This window comes from Cariama cristata, unplaced genomic scaffold (assembly GCF_000690535.1).
Source record: "Cariama cristata isolate BGI_N322 unplaced genomic scaffold, ASM69053v1 scaffold7483, whole genome shotgun sequence".
In the NCBI taxonomy this organism is placed as follows: Eukaryota; Metazoa; Chordata; class Aves; order Cariamiformes; family Cariamidae; genus Cariama; species Cariama cristata.
The window spans coordinates 17,118-27,495 of NW_009608857.1; the positions used below are offsets into that span (position 1 = coordinate 17,118).

The 10,378-nt window shown below is 43.7% G+C and overlaps 1 protein-coding gene across 1 annotated transcript; it reads right to left on the minus strand.

The window, feature by feature from the left end:
• Positions 1-2,539: 2,539 nt before the first annotated feature.
• On the minus strand, positions 2,540-9,721 carry LOC104155168 (chromosome unknown open reading frame, human C4orf27; the record flags this gene model as incomplete). Its single annotated transcript, XM_009697310.1, has 7 exons — positions 2,540-2,730; positions 4,420-4,592; positions 5,208-5,295; positions 6,015-6,165; positions 7,215-7,313; positions 7,804-7,990; positions 9,562-9,721. Coding segments are annotated over 7 exons (990 nt in total), but the record flags the coding sequence as incomplete, so codon positions are not given.
• Between the last annotated feature and the right edge of the window lie 657 nt (positions 9,722-10,378).

Here is a 10,378-nt window from a genome sequence, read left to right on the forward strand (position 1 = left end):
CTTCCACGCAGTGTCAGTGCTGGCGGTTCCAAACTTGCGCTGTTCCACTGCGTAAGCCTGAAGAAGCTTCTCAAAGAGCAGGATTTGGCCCACTTAGAGCAGGCGGCCTTGGAAGCTGCCTGTGATGCCCAGTTGTTGTCTCAGTTTTTTCTACAGTGGAAGAATACAAAAGCGCTACACGTATAAAAATAGCTTTCAGTCAGTTTGAACCCTCTGCCGTGTCCCACGCTCCAATAAAACACAGCTGTGTGTATGGTACTAACGCGCGCCCAGTTCTACTGGCTGTGCCGTCGGAGTTAACGTATAGCGCACGCCCCTGCCCTGTTCTGTAATTTCCATATGGATCTCAGGTGCTGCATAGAAGGCGTGCATCTCCGCTCCCCCTTCTCACCTGCTCCACTTTCCCTGGTGATATGTACGGTGGCTTCTGGTAAACTGGTAAAGTTCTGGTAACGAAGTACCTGTGCCTGTGCTGTGCAACAAAAATGTTCTGACTTCGAGCGCCTTACTCAAGTTACTAATTTGAAAAAAAAAAAAACAATAATGTGGTTGATGGGAGGGGGAAAGTGTCCGCTTTTTTTCTTTTTTTTTTTTTTTTTTTTTATTTTAAAAACCATTCAGTTCCTGGTTCATGAAGAATGCATTCTTTGTTAATCTGTGATGTTGCCTAGAGCTGTATTTAATAATTGATCTTAATGTTTTTATTTATAATAGTGTGGTAGAGCTGCATATCATTACAGTAAAAATTCTGATTACTGTGATGATTTAATCAAACATTAAAAACTTCTGTATGACCATATATTGTTCTGTCGTGTTTCCTCAGTGTCTTCACAAACGTTTGTGTTAATATTTGTATTTCTTTTCCCGGAGAGAAAATTAACAGCTAGGAATTTTACACAGAAAACTAGTAAGCGGGTAACAAGGAAAAGAATGAATTTTAGGAGGAGGTGCGGTCTTTGTATTGCCTAGTATTTGGCTACAAAGCAGTAGCCAGATCAGCCCATCAGGTTAGTGTTGGGTATGTTTTCTCCAAAATAAAAAAATTGGTTTAATGATAGAATAGTTGGCTTCCTGATTTAAAAGAGTTAAAAGCAGATGATGCTTTTACTCTCTAAAAGCCAGGAAGATGTAGTTTCTACACAGTACATTTTTAGTACATCTGGTTTAAAAAAATGGTAAGTTAGACATCTGCTGATGATGTCTGTTCATAGACTCACAGAACGGTTTGGGTTGGAAGGGACCTTAAAGCCCACCCAGTTCCAACCCCCTGCCCTGGGCAGGGACACCTCCCACCAGACCAGGTTGCCCAAAGCCCCATCCAACCTGGCCTTGAACACTTCCAGGGATGGGGCAGCCACAGCTGCTCTGGGCAACCTCTGCCGCTGCCTCACCACCCTCACCGGGAAGAATTTCTTCCTCATATCTCATCCAAATCTTCCCTCTTCCAGTTCAAAGCCATTGCCCCATCACTCCAGGCCCTGCTAAAAACATCTGTCCCCAATGTAATGATGTAGAGCACTTCAGTGTTTCTTCAGCTGGTGTTAAGAGTTTTCTTTCTCAGTGAGAAGGTTAGTAGGGAAAATGGGAAAATCCATACTAAGGTCCCCATTGTTGCAGATTAACTTCATACTTAAATAACAATGCAAAAGGTGAATACTCTTTGTTACTTGCATGATTTACAGGGCATTAATACGAAGGTCTCTTCTGCTTGGAAGGTAAAAAGGGGGAAGGAAACATAATTTTTAAGAATGTGTCTGTTTTATGCATAAAACATGAAATCAGGGGCCGATCAACAAGCCCACATATGCTCGTGCTTGAACAAATGGAACATTTATATGCTGAGTGAAAGGGGTGGGGTTGGCAAATTTACAGAAATGGCATACCATGACCTTTTTCCTTTAAAACTGGAGGTGCACTTTGTGAAGTCTATCTTAGTTTATGCTGGGAGGGACAATTGGAGGTACAATCCTTTGCTAAAAAGTAGGGACCACTTTGAAATTGAGCATGTTGCTAGTGGCCTGTCATCTTCGTTAGTTGTACCAGTGAACTTGAAAACAAATAACGTGCATCTTGTACAAAATCCCCTCGATGCTATTTTTAAAAGTCCAGATTAGTGAAAAGTGGGGATGCCAATAGGTAGCAACTGCAGTGAAATTTCTAATTTATGCTGTAATGTCAGTTAGGTGGTTTTTAACCCTCTCTCTTTCCTGTTAATTCAACCAGATCCAGCAGACGGAGACCAGATTTAGTGCTGTGTGATAATGCAAAAGGCAACACTGCTAATGGCATTTTTTTTACCCGAAGAAATGCATCATGGCAGTAAAAACCACCCAGAGCAAGGAAATGGAAGTTTGGTAGGTATAAGAAGGTGGTAGGTTTAAGAAGAACCAAACATGCCTCCCCCCTCCCAGCCCCAGCGTGAGCAGGCAGCACGGGGAGACACCTCTTTCCTCAGAAACACTTTACTGACCACAGGGGACACTGCTGCAGAGTACAAAAAAGAAAAACCAAAAACACAAAACACAAAAAAACCCACAAACACAAAACCAAAAGAAAAGCCCAGGCCCAAGAATGCAGCCCGCCCTGGGGGGCCCTGGCTCAGGGTGCCAGCTGGTCCACCTTCTCCTCCCGCCGGTTGGCCAAGTGTGACTCGATGATGGCAGCAAAGAGGTTCCTCTTCAGCAGGGTGTAGGCCAGCGGCAGGAGCTGGCCCACCGTCTTGTGGAAGTACTGCAGGGGAGAGGGAAAACATGAGCAGCCCGGGGGGGGTCAGGGGCTGCGTTTACACAGGGAGAACAGCCTTGCCTCTGGGCTTTGCCACATTCATGCTGCTTGCTTCAACCGCTCCTGCCACGGGTGAGCCACGACTGGTGCTACACCTGTAACCGGCTCAGCAAGCGCTCCGGGAAAGAGATGGAAATCTATTTTTTTGCAACGCAGGAGATGATCACTCTTGTTAAGGCAAGGAAACGTCCAGCCTGAAGGGGAAGTCCCCTGTCCTGTCCCCCTTGACAGCTCGAGGGGATCATGGTGGTACTTACAGTAACCATTTAAGCGCTTCAGGTGTTTAACAGCCAGAGCATATTTACATATTTATTGTACATGTAAGCCCATTATACATCTCATATGAAGGGGAAGAGATTTCAGTCCTTTCCCCTCTCTTGGGCTAGAGCTGAAGTATCAGTGTTGCTCCCGGCTCCGCAAGCAAGGGGACAGGCAGGCTCTAGGCAGGACTGGAAAGCAGCTCCAAGTACCTACAGACGGGCAAAAACGCTGGGGCCACACCGTGGTGTTACCTAGGTGTGAAGGCACTGGTTTTCCTTTCTGTTTCCTAAACTAGAAAATGCAGTAAGGTTTCTATTTTTAGAAAACAGCTACAAAGTTACAGCTGTTTCAAATCCCGGCCCAAGACAGGTATCAGGCGACGTCACAGCATCGTAAAGGCGTAACTTGTCACTGCAGGAGTTGGTCAGTGGTTAATCTCACGTGCCACGAAGCACGAAGCGTGAACGGTGGGGCTTTGCCTCCACCTACGCAGCCAACTGGAAGTAACCGTTTCCCTCACTGCCCTTCCAGAGTCGGAGGGAATTAAGCAGCTGAAGCAGCACAGTCACTGAAGGAAGGGTCCTAAACAGGCAGGATATCAGAGGAAAATACAGTCTCAGATGCCGTAGGGAACTTACGAGAGCAGGGCAGGAAATCTAAGAAACGCAATAGTGCTTTAACAGGGTATGGAAAGAGCAGGGAATTTTCCTTTGTTTCGAAAAGCGGCTAAATATTTTAACTAGTGTTTAGTTACGCCTAGTATTGCAAGATTTTTATCTTTCTACAGGATGCTTTGAAGCATCCCTTAGCCAACACCATCTTTACTACAAGCAACTATTTCGCATGGGTGTTTTTGTGACCACCCATTCACATGACATTGATGTTGAAGCTTCTTTAGATGTTATTTCCTAGCCACAGATCTATTACAGACATGACCCTTTTCATCAACGGGGCAGCAGCTAATACAGAACAAAAAGCGTGAAGTTGAATCTTTACGTGTGATTAAGTGCTAGTAAGGAGTTGGGGACAGGGGGCTACAGCTACTCAGTATATCTGGATCCGACATTCCGCATTTTTAGGAGTCTAATGACAACTCCTTTGTTGTCAACCAGGACAGCACATCAAATCACAACAGGTAAATGCTTCTGGATTGCAGGATTGGGCTTTTGTACAAGCAATTTTAAATTCGACATGGAATGATGTCCCAAGTGTGACTTTATAACAGTGAATTAAGACTCTTCATGTAGACCTTCATGATTCCTAGGGATAATTATGCGATAGAGTTGGGAATAAAGATCTACAACGCAGAACAACTCCCAATCCACGCATAACCTAACACCTAACCTTGTGACATACGACTGATGTAGTACTCACGTGTGATCCGTAGCAAAAGAGGTCCATCCCCAGCTCGTACCCCATGCCATAGTCGCATTCATCATTGGCGAACTGAACAAAGGTCAGCATTTCCTGAATGGGCGCAAAGGCCTTCATCCTCTCCTCATCAGTAGGAGCATCGACAATGGCCTTACAAATTTTTTTAAGATTAGCTGCAAAAAACAAAAGCAGAAATATTTCGATGTTTAAATAAAGAAATTTAGTATTGCACAGAAGTAGTTTATGGCAAAAAGATACCTGTGTGTCACGCTTACACAAAGACTAAGCGGGCACACCCTGAGCTGCTGGTGAAAAAGCTTCCCCCTTTGCTGCTCATTTTTGCCCTGTGCCCGTCCGTCTCAGTTCCCCGTAGAGAGACAAGCATTGTCTGCTGAACTTGCATCAAGGAATCAAGGAACTGACTCAGATTAGAACAACACCGGGAGAAGACCAAGGATAAGAAAGAAACCCACAAATCCCTGAATGTAGAGCAGTTTTTTGGATCTGCTTCCCACACGGCTGTGCCAACGCAAAAGAGAAGGTCCTCTAAACTACTACTTCAGGAATTATTATTTCAGATTCAGTACGTTTCAGTGAATCTCATCTGGTTCATTTAAAGAAAACACTTTGAGCTCAAGTGTGATGGTTAAGACTTCCACCTTTTACTCCCACCACTCGTATTCTTCAAGAAGGAAACAGGAATGCGGCCTGGTTTTTGCAGAACAGCTGTGTGACTGGAGGTTGTTTACCTAAATAAAGGGGAAGAATATAGTAAACAAGGTATTTACCATTTGTTTCGGGAAGTTCTCTGTATCCGACATCATTTTTGTCTACAGGAACAACTAGGCCTGCTCCATGGAATGCTTTGGTCACCACCTAAATAAAGAGGCAGGAAACGGAACATAGCGCTGTTAAGTCAATACTGTGACATAAAACCTCTTGCCTCACTAAACAACACTAACACCTGACTGCTGGTGGTCAAACCTAACACAGTGTCCAGGCTCCAGGACATCCACTTAGTTTCCAATTACACAGCAGTTACTTTTAAGTATTGAAGTTTAAAATAACCAGAAACTCCCTTTCAGTCAAGTTCTGAAATCCAGAAATCCTTGTAGTCCCTTGTGTAGCACGGCACTATGTTTGTTTAGTCACCCCCTACCATAATTATTTCTGATAGGTGTGCAAAAAACCTCTATTACTAATCCGTATCATCCTTAATGGCCCTGTTTCCAATAGATCCAACCCAACTGTTTACGTGAATCTTCACTCTGAAGCAGTTTTCTCCACGCTCCCCATTTGTTTCACTTTTTAGACTATTTCCCTTATTGTTTTTTTTCTGTAACTGAATGCCAAGCTATGGTTTACAAGAGTAAAGTGTTCTGATTTAATCCCGTTATTTGGAACACACTTGTATTAAATCTTCCCTCTCCTAAGTTTTATAGATAGTGCTGATTAGCTCTGGAAATTCCTAAAAGAAGCATCCTTACTGACTAGAAGGAGGAAAAAAAACCAACAAACAAACAAAGAAACAGGCAAGTAAATGAAAAAAAGTTTAACAGAACTTAGTTCTCTCCAGTGGATCATGAAAGTCATACTTTCTTATCTCTCTGTTTCATCTTCATGGTTTTTTGTTCCAGAGAATAGCCCAGTTCTTTTGCTGTTCTTGTTAGTTTTTCATCTATGTCTTTCAAAATAGCGTTTTTCTTCTTATCGGTCACTTCCTTCAGTTTTTTTGACAAAAACAACCTGCAAACAGAAGAAACAGGTCTTAGAAGAGCTTCACAGAAACCAAATGAACGAATAGCTGCCTAATCACTAAACCTCCAAATCTTATCATAAAGCTTAGCAGTTGTGGGTTTATTTATACACACAGACTTGGGAACGCAAGCCTCTTAACAAGGGGAAAGCAAAGCAGTTTGGCACAGGCAGGACGTTGGCATCTCCTATCTGTGTCTGCATTACAGCAGAGTTTATGCAATCTGCAGGTGCTGAAGATTCTCCTGGACTCGGTAGTTGTTCACTTTTCCATCTTAAGAATTCCGTTTGCTGCTCCCATGCCATATACACTGTTTGTCACGCAAGCCTCGCACCTAAATACCTATTTATGAGTTTCACCATGGTGCTTTCAAAACCACCATCCTCGTTTGACTCTGCACTACACAAGGGTTCTTTTGCAGAAGCTATTCGGCAGTGTGCTTTCACTTACTGACACGCATCTGTCCTTAGAGAGCTTTTCGTTTCTAACTGACAGGTGACGAAACCTGTTGTTCACATTCATGACGCAGGACCATGTAAAGCTTCATGAATCACACCGAATTACGTATCGATATAAGTGTCATCCTGCCCCAGCTCAGAAACGGTACTTCTTGTACTTATGCACGATATACAAAAAGAATGTATTTGTATGTAGGAAAGAACAAGAGCGAGATGCTACTCATTTAGTACGATACTCAGATTTCCTTCACCGCTGTTGGAGATGATACCCTTTCTTTACTTACAAAGTATTTTAATGCACCCAGTGGGCATTTGTTTTTCCTGTAGAGCCTATCCCTGCGAATATATTTAAAGAATGAAATAATTAACACTTATCTATTTTACTTGTAAAAGGAGAACACTGTCAAGAAGCCTATTAAAGTCTTGAGAGTACCTTAAAACTTGCTAGCGGGAGCAGAAAACAAGCGAGGGTTTCTCGAGAAAGAAAGATACATAATAAGTTAGCTGCATTATTCCACATCACATCTCCTGATCAATAGTTTTTCTTCTACTCTATAAATAAAAGTAGATGTGAACCTTACTTGACTGCGGCAAAGACGTTATCACCAACTTGTGCAATCACACAGCCCTTCTTAGCTTCATTTGCACCAACCCACACTGGAAGCTCATCTGGCACATCCCTGTTTATGAAAAAGGACACACAAATAGTGAAGCTGTGACCGTTTCTCCTATTTCAAAGTAAAATTAATTTGCCTCCTCACCATGCTGCCATCTCTTTCAGAAACCTACCAAGAAACACCCTTACATCTACAGCTCTAAAACCTTGCAGCATGGCTTCGAAAGGAGCAGAGAGAATACATGTCCCTTTATTTCCTAAGGCTTGACTTTTTCTTTCAAGTATCACGGCAAAAGTTAAAGATTAGTAAGTGAAGGTGCTCTGGAGGGTTGGGGGAGGTAGTTTAATAAATATTTAAATCTAGTCTTCAACTCCAGTATCTGTGATCTTTTTTTAATTAAAGATATCGACCCAGGTGTCAATACCCTACTACAGGAGAGAAAGATTCTTGTTTGGTGATAGCGCACAATTCTCAAATCCTGTCTCGTGGATAAAAGGGGAGAAAAAACTACACACAATTCTAGCCCAGCAAGAGCATATATTAAATAAAATACCTGAAATATCCCATGTGATACTGTGTTTTGCTATCCCCGACAAGTATAGTCTGGAATTCTGGGGGATCATAGAAGAATCTCCAATGAAGATTGAAGTCCAGATCTGTTGATTTTGCTTTTTTGTGTTTTCCAGCAAGAACATCGTATGGTCCAACTAGCGTAAGTCCAACACTTGACACAAGTGCATCTGAAAAGCAAAGCATGAACTCGTTTACTTTCTGGTGGGTGCATACCTAAACCGAGAAGTTCCGGTGTCACTCAGGTATCAAAGCTTCCAGAAATCCAAACACACACTCTGTTTACCAGACAAGGAAAGCTGAGACATTCTTTTATTCAGATAGCTTTCATTCAAGAGTTAGGTTATTACACTTCTCCTAAGCAGCAGTGGTCAACAGTTCAATGTCTGGATGGAGATGGGTGACAAGTGGTGTCCCTCAGGGCTCCGTATCAGGACCAATACTGTTTAATATCTTCACCAGTGACACGGACAGTGGGATGGAGTGCACCCTCCGCAAGTTTGCCGACAACACCAAGCCGTGTGGTGCGGTCGACACGCTGGAGGGCAGGGATGCCATCCAGAGGGACCTGGACAGGCTGGAGAGAACCTGATCAAGTTCAACAAGGCCAAGTGCAAGGTCCTGCACCTGGGTCGGGACAATCCCAAGCACAGATACAGGCTGGGCGGAGAATGGATCAAGAGCAACCCTGAGGAGAGAGAAGGACTTGGGGGTGCTGGCTGACGAGAAGCCCAACATGACCCGGCCATGTGTGCTGGCAGCCCCGAAAGCCAACCGTGTCCTGGGCTGCACCCAAGCAGCGTGGCCAGCAGGTTGAGGGAGGGGATTCTGCCCCTCTGCCCCACTCTGGTGAGACCCCCCTGCAGTACTGCCTTCAGCTCTGGGGTCCTCAGCACAAGGACATGGACCTGTTGGAGCGAGTCCAGAGGAGGCCACGGAGATGATCTGAGGGCTGGAGCACCTCTCCTGTGAGGACAGGCTGAGAGAGTTGGGGTTGCTCAGCCTGGAGAAGAGAAGGCTCCGGGCAGACCTTAGAGCAGCCTTCCAGTACCTAAAGAGGCCGACAAGAAAGCTGGGGAGGGACTTTTTACAAGGGCATGGAGAGACAGGACATGAAGCAATGGCTTTGAACTAGAAGAGGGAACCTTCAGACCAGATATCAGGAAGAAATTTTTCACAGTGAGGGTGGGCACAGGTTGCCCAGAGGGGTGGTAGATGCCTCATCCCTGGAAACATCCAAGGTCAGGCTGGACAGGGCTCTGAGCAACTTGATGTGGTTGAAGGTGTCCCTGCTCATTGCAGGGGGGTTGGACTAGATGGCCTTTAAAGGTCCCTTCCAACCAAACCATTCTGTGATTCTAAAAGAAACTGTCATTTCTAGAGCACCCAGGGACGCCACATTCTGCTATACAATAAATTTGGGGAAGTTGAAACCTGGACTGCTATGAGGAAACTTCATTTCCGTACTAAACATTTTAAATGTACTTGCAAGAAAAGCAGATTTAGACAACGTTTAGTTCCTTTGTATTGCACAATTTAAGTAATTACATTTTCGAAAGTTTGAAGCGTACCAACACCTTTGTGATTATCTATCTCCAGTATTCTTGTTTACACTCACGTAAATATCCTGCATCTTAACTGATGCAGCATTAGAACGCATCTGACCACCTCCAGTTCGCCTGCCTTCAGGCTGGGTTTGAGGGTGAAAGTTAGAAGAGGCAAGAAATATTTAAAAACCCACCACTTGGTTTCTCAGGATCTAGTTCCTCACAAAACTTCCAAAACTGATAGAAGTCTTCAGGTAGTCTAAGCCGATAGCATGTTTCTGCTTCTTGACGAAGACTATCAGGAATATCTGCCTGATTTGACTTTCTCTTCTTGACAGCTCCATTTTTTTCACACTGCAAATTAAAAAAAAAAAAGTTCATTTAAATGCTTTCTGTCAGCCTTACTGAAGGACTTTACAAACCTGTATCAAGGGAGGAACAATGATTAAAACCATTAAGTCATGCTTGTTACTTAAACCAGCATATATACCGAATAGACAGCTATTTTGGACAGAATTCCTTAAAAGTGCATTATCCGAGACACGTGCTAAACACGTATGAAATAGCGAAGTGCTACTTTGACATTAATAGGCCAATAGTACCAACAGAAGCACTTTTATTAGTTAATCAAGCAACGGACTAAGCAATCGCAAAGGTTAATCTGAGTTCTACATTATTTTAAAACGACCGTTTCCAATCCCACAGCAGCTTGCATCCGAGAAACTTGAGTGTTTTACAGACAGTTGGAAGTAGGGATACTATTTTGTCACGTCTGGTTGAACGACACAACAAAAAGCCCCTAAGTCTTCACTACCTGAACTGCTCTGCCATCCAACACCTGAACTGGTGCAGTTTACAGCATGGCATTTTAAAAGTAGCTTAAAGTTGTTTTTAAAAATGCTGTAACATGGACCAAAGCAGGTTCGGAAAAGAGCCATTCAAGCACGCACATCACTAAAGGGGTGACTTCAGCTACCTCATCCCCACATAAGGCTCCAAGAACTGACAGGA